The sequence below is a fragment of the Condylostylus longicornis genome, unplaced genomic scaffold (assembly GCF_029603195.1).
Source record: "Condylostylus longicornis isolate FDR11 unplaced genomic scaffold, ASM2960319v2 ptg000049l, whole genome shotgun sequence".
NCBI lineage: Eukaryota > Metazoa > Arthropoda > Insecta > Diptera > Dolichopodidae > Condylostylus > Condylostylus longicornis.
The window spans coordinates 6379517-6394807 of NW_026578018.1; the positions used below are offsets into that span (position 1 = coordinate 6379517).

Sequence of the window (15291 nt, forward strand, 5' to 3'; positions counted from 1 at the left end):
TGTTAAGTGAAAAACAGAAAATTCTCGATGTAAACTTAATGTAGTTGTTAATGTCAGTCATCGGGTTTTAGTAAAGTTTTTCAATATTCAAATATTCTGAATAAAATAAAATTTAATTTTTAAAAAAGTGAAATTGATAAATCAAATATTTGTTTTTAATGTTAAAGAAGTCGAAATATTAAAATTGTAGATTAAGGCCAGAATTTCGCATGATTTTGATCTAATTAGGAAAATATTAAACTATTTATTGAATAAAACTTTATGAATATCTTGAACCAGCTTAATTTTATACGGCTTCTAATAGCTTCTATTGTTAAATAATTTTATTATATGATTAAAAATTTTAAAAACTGATTGTGATATCTTCAATGAAATGTTCAATATAACTCTTATTCCATTTACATAGCAAATATTGCTACAAGCACAACTAATAAAATGCATAAGTTTAGCTTTGTTTCTTAAGGAGTATGATTAAACTAATTCGATACATTTTGAACTATAAATATTTTAATAAACAATTTTTGTACTCAATTACTTTATACCTTGACTTTGTAATAAAAAATATTGCCAACCCTATTTTTTCCCAATTTTTGTTTTGCATTTTAATTTTTTTTTTAAATATAAGAGTCGCTTGAATAACTTTTAAAAATTCTACAATATTTTGATAATCAATTTCTTTTAATTTTATACTCATTTCATTTAAAATTTAAAAATTTTCATTGCTTTAAATAAATATGTATGTATGTATGTATATATATCGTAAAATAGACATAATATACATGCATACAGATTACAAAAATACTTAAAATTTTAGGGAATTACTATATGGGAACACCCATTATTTGTGTCAAAAAAATTTCTGCTTCAATGGAATTCTGCTTTATTCTTTCTACCTCTTTTTCCATCTTTGAAAACTAACACAATTATATAAATATAGAAAGATTCTGTAAAATCAGTAGTATCACATTACAATGGTATAATATAAATATTACACCAGAGTTGTATTATTTACAACTTAATTCGGTTTAGACTATAAGTACAGTTATATTTCTCACTATTTAATAAGTGCAGTTATAATTCTCACTATGGTAGTAAAACATATTTGTGCTCTCTCAATTAAATTTTAAATCGATTTGGCTATTCTTGTTCAGCCCAGTGATTATATAAAAACAGATTCTATAATTGAGAATATCTAAAATGCACAAGAATAGCTTATTATTGTTTCAGAGCCAGCCAATTCATTTAATATGACTAACATTTTAAAATTGACTTCAAATTTACATTTAAATATTTTTTAAATAATAAGTGTTATAAACTTTAAACATATAGTAGACTAGTTCCAGAATAAAATACAATAGACTCTAAAGAATTTTAATGTTGAGAAAAGTATAACATTAAAATTTAAAATTTTAAGAAAAAAGAAAGAAGAAACAAATTAAGTTCTAAAAATAACTTTTTTTTTTTGGTGTTTTAGTCTTAAAGTTAACTTGGAAGATCTCAAAGTTTAAATATTAATACAACCATTTTATTGTGTATACAATACAAAAACAAAAATAGAAAAAAAAACAATTTAATTGTATCTGGAAAATTTATGTTTTTTCACCTAAAAATTTTCATTATGCTTTCACTCTTTATTTTTGTGCCCTGTACTCTGTTATTTTATTGTAAGTTTGCTTTTTTACGTAGAAAAATTTTTTAAATACATTTTGTTTTCAAATTAAATTTAAAGTTTGTAAAATATGTAAAATAAAAGGAGTGAGTGTATTCCAGTAATTATTGCCTTCTCCTGCATTTACGCTGGACTCATATCAATTATTTCATTTTTGACTCATATCAATTTATTAAATCATTTTTGACTCATATCAATTAGAATTTCCAAAACCCAGGACTAGAATAAGATCGCATACAAATTGTAAGTAGCACTTTGCTCTCGATTGACTGACCTTTATTCCCAAATCAATTTTATTCATTTAACGTTCTTTTACCTATTAGGAACATCTTAAGTTAAGCAAGCTTTATAGTAGTTAAAAACTATAGTATTTTTGCTTTTCATTAGATTCGAAAACTATAGTATTTCGTCAATTAAATTAAAGGTATTAAAGTATTCATTTATTTATTATATGATAATGCTTCGTGCCTGTACCAAGAAAATAAAGAATTAATAATTAAATTATACTATGATATTAATTCAATAAAAACCAAAATTATACTATTTTTTCATTCAGTAGACGCTCTTATTAGTTGCCGTTTTTATTTTTATAATTATTTAACATAGTAAATAATTTATTTACTGAATTCTTTTGGGAATTCAGTTATAATGTCAATGAAATAAAATTCCCAAGATTAATATTTCGGTTATAAGCTAGCATTATATTCAACAGTCATATTTACTTGACCAACATTAAGACCAGAAGACAAAACCCATTTGCGTTTATGAAATTTAGAAAATTGTTAAGATTAAAGGCACATCTAATTAGTTTTTTGAAGACCCATAGAAATTGTGTACAAAGATGAATTTGCACAGTTTATAACACTTTAAAAGAATTAAAATTCTCATAACCTTTAATATTTTTCCGAAAATTATTTCAATTATATACTCAAATTTTCACTCGTTTATGTATTCAATGTAGCATTTTAAATTTATTAATTTTATAAACGGAAAATTCTTTTGTAAATGATAAATTTATAAGCAAAAGCGCCTATATACATGTAAAATAACATTTGTATTTTCTTTGTTGAAAAATTTTCAAAAATAATCCAAAAATTGTTTATATTTTAGCAATAATTTATTTATACACTGACAATTTTTACATGAAACATCAATTAGAAATAAAATAATCAAATAACTAATTTTTGATTAAAAAAATATTTTTATAAAAATATTTCCTATTTTCTTATTACAATAAAAACTAAACTAAAAATATTACGTAAGAATTTTCACTGTGCATTTTTATTTAAATATTTAACAAAAAAAAAAAAAAATAATTTTTTTCATTCATTCTAAAGATAATAATTTACATAAAAGTTTGTTTAAAATTTATTAAAGGAAAACCTAAACATATTACTAAATTTAGTTAATATAAGCAAAATTTTTTGTTATAATTTTATTTTCTTTACAATTCTCTAATGAATATTCAAATCGATTTCCAATCGCTTGAAATACATACACATATTAAATAGTTTTTCAAATAATATTAATATTAGTATAAAAATATGGGTGCGCGATTGATTATATTTGAAAAAACCAAAAACAAAAAAAAATATAAAATAAATATTTTAGTAAAAAAAATAATGAAAGAATTTTCATTAACTTTCTAATTGAAAAATATCTTCTCTTTTTTAAATACAATATTAAAATAACAATTTTATAAATAAACAAAATATAGTTTTAATATTAATATTATTAACCCTTTCTTTCCCATCTATTACCGATGAACAATGAAAATCTAATTCAAGTCACTCTAAAACACTCTAATTAAAAATTAATTCACAATTAAATCCGGACACATACTTTAATTATTTAATATTTGCTACTTTGAATTCTTAAGAGAACGAAGTTTAATATAATAGGGAATATTTAAAATAATAGGGAAATTTAATCATTATTGAAAGACCTTAAGCCCCGCAATAAAACAGTATTTCACTAAGCACTAAAAAAAGAGTATAGAAAGCCCTTCTACATTTCAAGAGTACATTTTCTATATCAGGGCATATCATGTGGATAATTTTCATTGTATACAAAAATCATTGATATTTTCATTATCAATTGTTTTGATTGAATAAATCAATGCTATATAAGAATCTTGTTTGGTTTAATTTACAAATGACAATCCTATAAACTAAAAATTGTTTTATCATTATTATATAATAACAATTGAATTGCATTCTAAGCAAATTTTAAAATTTTCCTTATTAGCTACAACTTTGTTAATTAAAGAAAAATGAAAATGTTGATGCAAGCAAAAACAATTCTAAAGATTTGTCATTTTAACAAAGAATCACGTACAAAAAACATTTATCGCACATTTGCTGCAACAATGACTTAACTCAAAAAATACGAGTTCTGAATTATGTGTATACAGAAATAAACGCTCTAAATATTTCTTTTTAGTGGAAAAACACCATTCCTTTTGATTGAAAATTGTTCCTTACAATAAAATCTAAAATAATGCTATAACGAGAAAAATATAATATCTCAAAAACTTTAAAATTAGTTTTTTCTCAAATAAACAAATTTTGAGTTGTACCAATATTGCAGCGTACCAACGACATGAGAAATGTAATAAAACAACAAAAGATACATAATATATGTGATATGAATATGTAAAAGAAAAGTGATGCAAAAATTTACATATTATGTATACAGAACGTGATTTGTGTTATACATATATGCTGAAAATGAATTTTTGAATGTACAATGCGTTTCATTATGATTTATATAGACTTGCATCCAATATATTCAGTATATGTTTCATATTGTATAAAATATTTGTGTGATTTACAAAATTTATCTATTTATCGGGAGTATTTCTTGGAAATTTCAAACTTTCATTAATATAAATGAATAAGGTAACAACAATTAGTTATAAAGAAAAAATTTAATTGAATAATTGTTTCCAAAATAATTAAAACAAAATGAAAGCTAAACTGAAACAAAAATATAATAAATTAAATTCAAAATAAGTTTATCCATTCGAATCAGGTTCAACAAATCAGGAATCAGATTTCGTAGAATTAAAATTTCAATTCGATCACAATCACTAGTAATATTTTATGGTTCATAATCACTTACGTTCAATAATTACATGAATATGATATTGCAATATAGTAATAAGATATTAAGCATGCTCAAGTTAGCTATTGATTAATGTTAAGAGATTAACAAAAAATTTAGAGTATTATGCCCCTAAAAGTATGCAAAATTTTATTTATTAAATTTATTTTTAATAATTATTATTACAAATTGATAAATTCCAAATTTATAAAATATAAATTATATACAAATTTATAAATTATAATTGATTCCATTAATATTTATTATTTTGCTTTTGTTAATAGAATTCTATATTGTACAGTAAAAAAAAAATAAATTATATATTTTAATTATTTTTTAACTATAAATTTTCATTTAATCTGGATTAACCTTATTTTAAAAATATTTTATCAAATATAATAGCAATTATTAAAAAAATAATAATAAATTTTTTAAACATATTTTAAACATGTTGACTGATTAAAAAATTAAAATTCAGAAATATTAATCCTTCAAACCCTTATTTTTACTCGTTCTGGTTCATTTCCCAGCAAAAATACTTTAATTTAAAAAAAAAAATTCAATTTCACTTTAATTTGACCTTAATAAAAATTTAATCATTTAATAAATTTTCCATTTTTCTTTGGAATATAATAATTCATTTTATATCCAACTTACTTTTAATACATTATTATTATATTCTTGTTATATAATATTTTATTCACGTATACAAAATAAATTTAATATAATATTATAAGATCACATATAATGATTATATACAAAAATCTACTTTAGATAACTTCTTAAGCAACAAATTTTTTATAAATTGCTAAAACTATAATAGTATATTCTTAATCCTATATCTAAATAGCCTATAAATTTATATGTTATGTGAAATCCTTTTATTTTAATCAAATAATTCAGAAATATTAGAAAATTTTATACAGATACTCTAAATATAAATTCATTTCTCTTGTATGTTCTAAAAAATAATTATACTCAACAATATAGGCTTGTAACAATATAAAAATATTTCATAATTTCATCTTTTTTTGAATTCAAGAAACCGAATACATTAAATAAATTTTATATTTTGAAATAAAATTAAATACCATCGAAAAATAAAAGTGAAAATATTCTATTTAATTAAGAAATAATGTTAAATATAAAAAACAACAACAAAATGAATTAGTTTCCTTTTTTTTAATTTTATATATAAATATATTTTTATTATTTATATTTTATCACACAAAGTGCCTTTATAATAAAATAGGAAGCAAAAAAAAAAGTGAATTATGAAAAAATCATAATTTTTTTAGATTAAATTCAAAATACACACAAACATGCATACATAAATGTATGTATATATGTATGTATATAAAAATATAATAATAAAAAATAAATAAATAAATTGAATATAATAAAATAAATTCAAATAATAATAATAATAAAAAAAAAATGTCCAAATGTGATAAAAGTGCCAAAACAATTAATAAAAAAATTATAAAAAATCATAATAAAATAAAAATTTTGAATTATAATAAAAAAATAATAACGACGGTGCTTAATCCTTTAATTTCAACAACATTAAAATTTTGTCATCGTTGTCGGCGTAAATTATTACGTAATCAACAACGACGACGACATCAACAACAACAGCAACAACAAAATTTACAAAGAGAATTTATTCAAAATTTCAATAATAAAATAAAATTTTTTACAAATAAATTTAATGAAAGAAAATTATTATATTTTCTATGATATTTCACCAAAAAAAAGAAGAAAAAAAAAAGAGAAGGGATAGGAAAATATAAAAAAAATCCCCATCTTAATTTTCAATTTAAAGAAACAATAAATCTTAAAATTTAGTAACACTTTAAGAATTCAAAAAAATTTTCTAAAATAAATTTTTGGAAAAAAACAAAATTGAGTCAATTTAAATTTAAACAAGTCAATTCTTATGATATTAAATCATATTTCATAAAATAGTATATACTAAATAAGTATACATAAAATACATATGAAAAAAATAATAATTTAAAATATATTTTCTTAAAATTTTATTAAAATTAAAATAATTATAATATAATATATACATAATCTTATAAAACAGAAAAACGTCCTTAATTAATTATTTAAGTAATAATTATATTATCATTATTATAATTAAAGCAATAATAAAAAAATATAAATATTAATGCCATATTTAATAAAATACTCATTATTATATAATTAGATAGATATTTAATAATAAAATCAAAATTAATTAAAATATAACAAAAATATCATCTACATATAACATATATATAAATAATTATAAAAGGAGAAAATTAATTATTAATTAAAAATATAATCTAAAAATTAATATTATTTTTTTTTTGTTTTTTTTTGTAATAAATATAACTGCATTTCTAGAATATCAAAACAAAAAAAAAATTAAAACAATAAATGCAGTTTATTAATATAATTTTAGATCTTAAAATAAAATGTTAGATATATTTCGTGGTCTAAAAAACCTTATAAAGGTCAGTACTATTAAAACTGATTCACCAGTATTCCGTTTGCATTATTCCATCACTGTGATGATACTAATGGCATTCTCATTAATTATAACAACACGTCAATATGTTGGTAATCCAATTGATTGTGTACATACAAAAGATATTCCAGAGGATGTATTAAATACATATTGTTGGATACATTCAACATATACAATAAAAACATTATTTAATAAAAAAATTGGTTATAGTGTACCATATCCAGGTATTGGTAATTCAGAAGGTTTACCTGGTGATAGAAAACATTATAAATATTATCAATGGGTGTGCTTTTGTTTATTTTTTCAGGTTTGTAAATATAGAAAAAAAAAAAAAAATAAACAAAAAAAAAATTATTTATGCATGCTTTCAAATTATTCATTTTATATACCCTATATAAGTTTATTATAATTTATTTATATTAATTGTAATTTATTATTTACGATATTATTTTTTTTTTATTTAAATATACCATTTTATGTTTTAATAGTATAATTAATTTTTTCGAAAATTTATTCTTTAACAAAAAATTTGTTTTATATAAGAAAATTTGAAAAATACGGTAATTAAATATAATTAAAAATTCTTTATATCGTAGAACTCTTAAAACTCGATTTCACCTTAATATCAAAACGAACACAAAAAAAATTAACCCAGTTAGATGTTGGGAAATCTTAAGTAAATAATATTGATTTCCAAAATAATGAATCTCCTCAAATAATAGGAGATTCAAGTAATATTAGTAAAACTGTACATATTTTATATTGGACTGAGAAACAATCAATTATCATCAGGTTTTGGAATTTTATTTCATTAAATAAATTTTTTAACCTAATACTCTATTTAAAATTTTAATAAAAATTTATAGAATAGAATTTTATTTTAATATAAAAATTTTTAAAAAGTTTCGAAAATATCCCATATTTAATTTATTCTCTTAATCTCTCTTGCTCTTAAATGTTCATATTGAATCGAACCAATCAAGAATTTTTGAAATTTACTCAATTTATTTACTCATTTCTCTATACTTACGCATTCAATTTATATATGAACAAAATTTTGTAATTACTCTTATTATTCAAAATAATTAAACTTTTCTTTTAAATATGAAAACAGAGATGAGAGGGAATTTAAATAAGACAATTTAAGTAACATAACAGTACATGAAATATTTATCGTATAATAATTGATATTATTATTATTGTTAATATTTCCATATACACATTATTATGAATGAAAATATTTAACATTATTATATTCGTTTAAAACGGATATTATATACAATTTCCTTTTCCGATTTATATTGAATGTTATAAAATTTTGGATTTATGAATAATTTTTTGAATTATCTCATAAAATTTCAATTACTTTAATCAATTTAAATTCAATGAAATTTAAGAAAATCTAAAACTAGATAAAATTAAAAATCAAGTAAAATATTCAATTAAATATTCAATTCAAAAATTTTCCTTCAAATTTTTTCAGAAATTTTAAGTTTTAAGTAATTTTGTTTTTGTATATTTTCGGGCCTATTATTTAAATTTATTTTTATTATTCTTTCTTATTTTTTGTATATTTAATTTTTGCTAAAATTACAAATATCTAATTACACCCTTGATAACATTGTTGAAAATTAAAAATAGAACACAAATACCAATTAAAATATAATTTATTTTAAAGAAACAATAATTTTGCAATACCATATTAATCAAATTTGCAATAGTACTTTATAGTCTTACTCAAAAATATAACAATATTATTATGTATTCAGTGAACATTATATTGAAAGCAAATTTATAATGAATACTTAAATGAATATTTATTTCAAAAAACTCTTCCTATAGTAATTCCGAATTTCACATAATTTACTACACAAATTTTAATATATTTTTAATATATACCTTTTGCTATCACGAACACGATCAAGTAATAAAAAATATAATATTATTCCAAAAATATAATATTATAAATTTTTTATTTTCCAAATTATTATTTTATTATGGTAATAAATTTGTTAATTTAGAACAATCATTTAAATATACGAAATTTTTTAATACTAAAATTTTAGTAAAAGAGAAAACAAAAAACTGCTGAAAATACCTGTGATTTAATCACATTTCAAAGTCACTCATATAATCATATATAGGATATTAAAAAATTACATTTATGAAAAACATATGGCGCATATTTCTTATTCACATAAAAATCAAAAAACCAATATTAGTTTCATTTCACTTTTACTTTCATTTCATTTCATTTAGAAATATTAAAAAACATATAAAAAAAAAGCATTCATGTAAACGACCGCAATCGCTTTCAACGCAATCAAATAATAATATTAACGACGTGGTCGGAATAATGCCTACAAAAAAAAATATATATATATATACAAAGAAAAAATGGAATTATATATATATACAAAAATATATAAAACAAAAAAAATTTTATGGTCGAATCCATCTGATCTTTACTTTGATGTTTTTTAGACCTGATATTTAAAATCAAAGCAAAAAAAAAAAAACAAAATTTTGCTTATTTTTTATTGTAAATTTATTTGAAGGAATATTTTCCATCATTAATGTTTCATCAAGGCAAAAAATCAGCAAAAAATCAAAAAAAAAAAAAATCCGCAAAATAGCAATAAAAAATAATAAACTAAAAAAAATATTAAATCATTTTCATCAAAATTCGGAAATATTCCTTGACTTTCAAATTTACAAAAATACCATAATAGTAAAAATAAATAAAAATCATAACATTTTATTGAAGAAAAAAAATTAATTTAAAATTAATTTATAAAAAAAAATCAAAAAAAATAAAAAGAAATAATAAAAAAGAGGAAAATTCATTTTCATATGAATTATTTAATCTCTTTCTTGTCTCTCTCTCTCTCTCTCTCACTCTCTCTCATTATTTCTGCAAAAATATGGTAAGTACAATAAGGTGTTGGTTGAATTGAGTTCTGTTTTAAAATTTTTTGAGTTGTATTTTTTTTTTGAGTGACTTTGATTTATGTTTTACAAATATTTTAATTAAATATAAAAAATTGTTAAGACTACACAATATTTCGGAAACATATGATTTCAAAATTTGAAAATATAAACTATATGCACATACATATTATGTGACAATGTATATAAATTTATATAAAAAGTACATAAACAATTTATTTTACTTCGATTATATTACATAGCTGCTGCAATTATAACAACCTTAATTACATATTACGAAAATTAATGTACATAATTGAAAAATACTGCAAATAATCGTTTCATTTCTGAAATTTCGAAAAATTTTATGGTGTCTTGTATTGCTGTAATTCTAAAGCAGTATCGGAGGTAATTCTATAAGTGATCGGTGAAAATCATAAATAAATTTGTCAGAAATGAATCTTTGAAATTTTCGTTTGATATGTTAAATTTTACCAGAATGCAGATCTAATGATCATTTTCTTTGTACCATCACTATACAATTTTCATTTATAAAAATTCTTTTGAACACTCTATTCGGAATCATTAGTAGTGTATATATATTTAAAACAACAATAATTTGTTTTAACTACAACTAAAACACCACTGATATGAAGATCAAATAAACGAAATGTGTCCCTTTTATGGAAGAAATATTTGAGTAGAAATATTTCGGTCCCTTGGAATAAATTAGAGTACCTATCCTATGTATTAGATTTCAATTATTTATTTACTGTAATTAAAATACTGCTATACACATTTATATAGTATTACATTAAACTAAAAATCATAAATAACATTTACATAAAATGAGGTTCTTATTTTTCCAAAAATATTGAACAATTTATTATAATATCGTTTCTGTTCTACAGAACTGAAAAATTAAATTATCTAATGCCATTCAATTAGCTTCAATAATCTTTATCTTATGAGAAGCTCAAGACTAATGAAATAAGAACATATTATGTTTTATCCACTAGATTAAAAAAAAATATTTTTCCAATTTTTAACTTTTAAAACATAATTATTGTTTCGGAGGAATTATTTAATAATTTACAAAATATAATATACATGTATGTACTATCTGTTTATCAATGTACCATAAATATAGAATACTATATAGAAATGTACTATTGTATATACTGTATAGAAATGTACTATGTACTACATTTCTTTATAGATAATAAATAAATAGCAATTTTTGTATAAGAAAAATTTGAATTTTAAGTCAATTATGAGTACGAAAATTTCGAAGATTTTCGAGAAAAAAAAAATGTAAATTACCATGATAACAACTGATAAAAAAATTTTAAATATTTTTTTTTCAAAATTTTCATTCCTAATGGTAAATTGGAAAGAAAAACCAAAAAAAAAAACAAGAATTTTTTCATTTTTCCGGCAATTTTAAATTCTTTAAAAGATATTTAGATTTTTATTCTACATAATAGCATTTAAGGTTTAAGAATTTTTAGGCTGTGTGAATAAACTATATATATGTTTATTGTATATATTATATATATATAAATTCAGATATATATATATACATGTTTACGTAATATTTACATATAAAAATCACTCTTCATCTTTTGTTTATCTAAACTAAATTTCAATTTAGACATTTTTAAAGCAATATTTTGACTTTTTCTCTTCTTTTTTCTTGCTTAATTTCGTCTTCTTTATACGTTTTTTTCAATATATATTAAATTGTTTAGAGAAAAGAAAAATAAAATCATAAAACAAAAATTATTTTGAAACAATTTACAATATACAAAATGTTTTAAATGAAATGTCGATATAAACTTTCACAGTCTCCTTCCTGAGTTTTATCCACAATTCAATAAGCAATATATATATATATATATATTAATTATACAATTAATACATATCACGAGTAATATGTGTATGTGTGAACCATATAATATATAGAAATATACATATATATATATATATATATATATATATATATATATATATATATGTATATTAAGACACTACATAATATGATTCTACTATGATCGACATTAATGTTTACGTAAAACTTCTATAATAACAAAAAAAAATAAAAACTCTTAATTTAATGGAAATTGTTTTAGCATTAATAACCAAGCCAAATTTATATATAAAAGTAAGAAAATAAAAAAGAAAATAATTTAATTTAAATTAACTCAAAGGCAATATTAAAATAATTATAATAAATTGCATATCTATCTTGAATCTATTTCCAAATCGAGAAAGAAAACATGTTTATAGAATTCGGTGTATTTGCCTACATATAATTTCTATATTGGTAACATTATTAAGACTGATAATTATACAAATCACCATAGATAATCATAATGACTTTCATTGAATGACCCATTTTTAATTAATTCGATAATCTTGTCAAAAATTCTATATTACTGTTAAAAAGTGGAAAAACCCATTTAATTTTAAAAATTAGGGGGTCGAATTACAAATTATTTATGGTTCCTTACATTATATTAAGAACAAATTAAAATACATAACAGATGCAAGGATTGCTACCTCATTTCAACACAAATTTTTGCTTTATTTAGGTGAAACTCGTTTAACTACACACAACAAGTTATAGATGACAACAGAGAACGAGAACGTAGTTTGAGTAGTAGAGATATTACTCTTATCCAAGACTAAATTGCTCCTCTTTGTTGATTAAAATAATATAAAATTACACATATATTTTACTAGCAGTAAAAACTAATTTTGATTTACGACAGATTTATATTTAAGACAAATTCCGTGATAAGTTGTGAATTTCAATTTGATAGACTCTCAAAAATTTCTAATAAAAAATTTTTAACTACAATGAGGTGCAAGAATATGCAGAATTATTCACATCCGTTAAAAAAAGACTTATTGAATTTGGAATTATCTCAATACCTTGCTTGTTGTATGTCATACGATCAGTAATTATTATTTTGAATTAAACAAAAACTGTGCGTGTAACCACATTTACTACATGGTTAACAGTCTACTTATCGAAAATCATTTATTTTCTCTTGTTTTTCAAAAAAAAAAAAAAAATTTCTGACCCTGAAACACGTTAAATTTTTTTTTTCTATGATTCTATTTAGTTTTATTTTATATTTACATTAGTATATTGGCATTCGTTTTTGTAACTTGTGTATATAAACACCTTCATAAATATAATATAAATATTTTTATTATAAACTTAATATAAAAATATTTTTTAAAATTGTTGTAAAATTATGTTGTATTTTACTAAATAATACATTGTTGTGATATTTTCATATTAAAACAATTTTCTTTGAATATATAAATATACACATACATACATACGTATATCACGGAGATAATAATATGGATAATAATTATGTATTTTGGCAACTAGTCATAACTCCCAAAGGAATAAATACTATTGGGAATTATTTTTTAACATACATTAAGTTAAAATTCCATTGAAGATTGTAAATTAACAGAAAAAAATAAAAATTTAAAAGCCTACACATACTAGACATTGAAAATGAAAATAAATTAGAAATAAAATTTAAGTATTAAATTATACATGCTCTTTTGAAAACAGACTCCGGAAATTTGTTAATGAAATATAAAACTGTATTATTCATCAAAATTTACTGTTTTGCCTTGAATTTGTGATCAGGTTATTTTATAAAACTGGTCTTTATGTTCTTGGCGTGAATTTTCTTTTTAGTTTTCTTTTAAATTTAATAAAAGTAATAATTTAAATTTTGTAAAACTTGAAAAACTCCAACAGGAATCCTCTCTTGATATTGCAAAATCGTCTTCATTCATTACTTTGACAGAATAATATCAAAATGTTATGCACACCACCCCACCCTTTACCTCTTTAATCTCTTTAATTGAATTGAGGATTGAGAAACTGTAAAATTGTACATAACTAAAAGTAATTGAAAATTAAATTACTACTTAGCAATTTCAAATATTTCAACGAATATCTTTATTATTTTTTTATTTAATAGTATTCCAAATAAAACGTCATTCTGTATTTCTCTTTTTCAATTCATTGAATGATAAGAAAAGTAGAATATTTTACGTGTCTCGTCTTTTACCAACAATATCACTGAATATATACATATATAAAAATTTTAAGAATCTCCTAATAATGTTCCATCCGAGCAGGTACCAATTCTTGTAAGCGTAAACATAAAACATTTGTGGAAGATTCCGTAACCAGATTAAAATTATCATTTAACACGTCATGTCTCAGTTTTCGGAAAATAGCAAAAGAGGAGTCCTTCTTCATTCACTTTGCTAATGTCTGGCTTTCATTAGAACCAAATTACTCTTAATAGAGAAGAAGGACACTGGATTGTCTGGTTTATGAGTCTTTGCTTTTATATCTTTTGATATGAATGAGTCTTTACTTTCATATCTCTTGTCGACCAGTCATGTTTCAACTAATCGGGAAGGAATTAATCATTTTATTTTATGAAAATGGGTATTCTAGCTAAATGCTGCTTCTCAATTCAGCTTTGAATGTATTTTAATAAAATATTACTGTGATCAAAATATTGCTTGAAGAAGGAAATAGAAAATTCTTACAAATCAAAACTCACAATATTGGCTTATAATAATACAAAAAGGATTATAATTTTTTTAAGGTTATACATAAAAATCTTATGGACTTTATGTTCTAAATTCCAAAATAAATTTAAATTATTAAGTGTTTTTACGTATACAAAACATTTCTTTTGTTTATAAATTATTATTGTTTTATTTTTTATTATTTTTATTTTTTTTTGTGCTGTGGTTTGTGTTTAATGTTTGACCAAATATTTTATAAATATTTTGAAAATTTTTTGTGTTTTTTGTTTTAAAAATTGTTTTTCTTTTTGTTTTATTTTTTATTTTATTTTAAATTATTATATTGAATTTATGAGAAAATATACAACAATATTTCAATGTCTATTTTTATTACAATATATTTATTTGTATACGATAACAACTATAAGTTTAGTGATGGTCCAATGGACTGTTTAATATTTAAAAAAAAAAATAAAAAAAATAAAAA

General features: G+C 20.6%; 1 protein-coding gene across 4 annotated transcripts in view; it reads left to right on the forward strand.

Moving 5' to 3' along the window:
• The window catches only part of LOC129611435 (innexin shaking-B), a 205012-nt gene that overhangs the window by 160331 nt on the left and 29390 nt on the right, over positions 1-15291 (forward strand). Inside the window, exon 1 of one of the 4 annotated variants that reach the window (XM_055524582.1) lies at positions 7166-7599. The exons of the other annotated variants lie outside the window; for them this stretch is intronic. Within the exon in view, the coding sequence (XP_055380557.1) occupies positions 7240-7599 (360 nt within the window). The 5' untranslated portion in view covers positions 7166-7239. Of the gene's footprint in view, positions 1-7165; positions 7600-15291 lie in introns of those variants that run through there. 4 annotated transcript variants of the gene reach the window in all.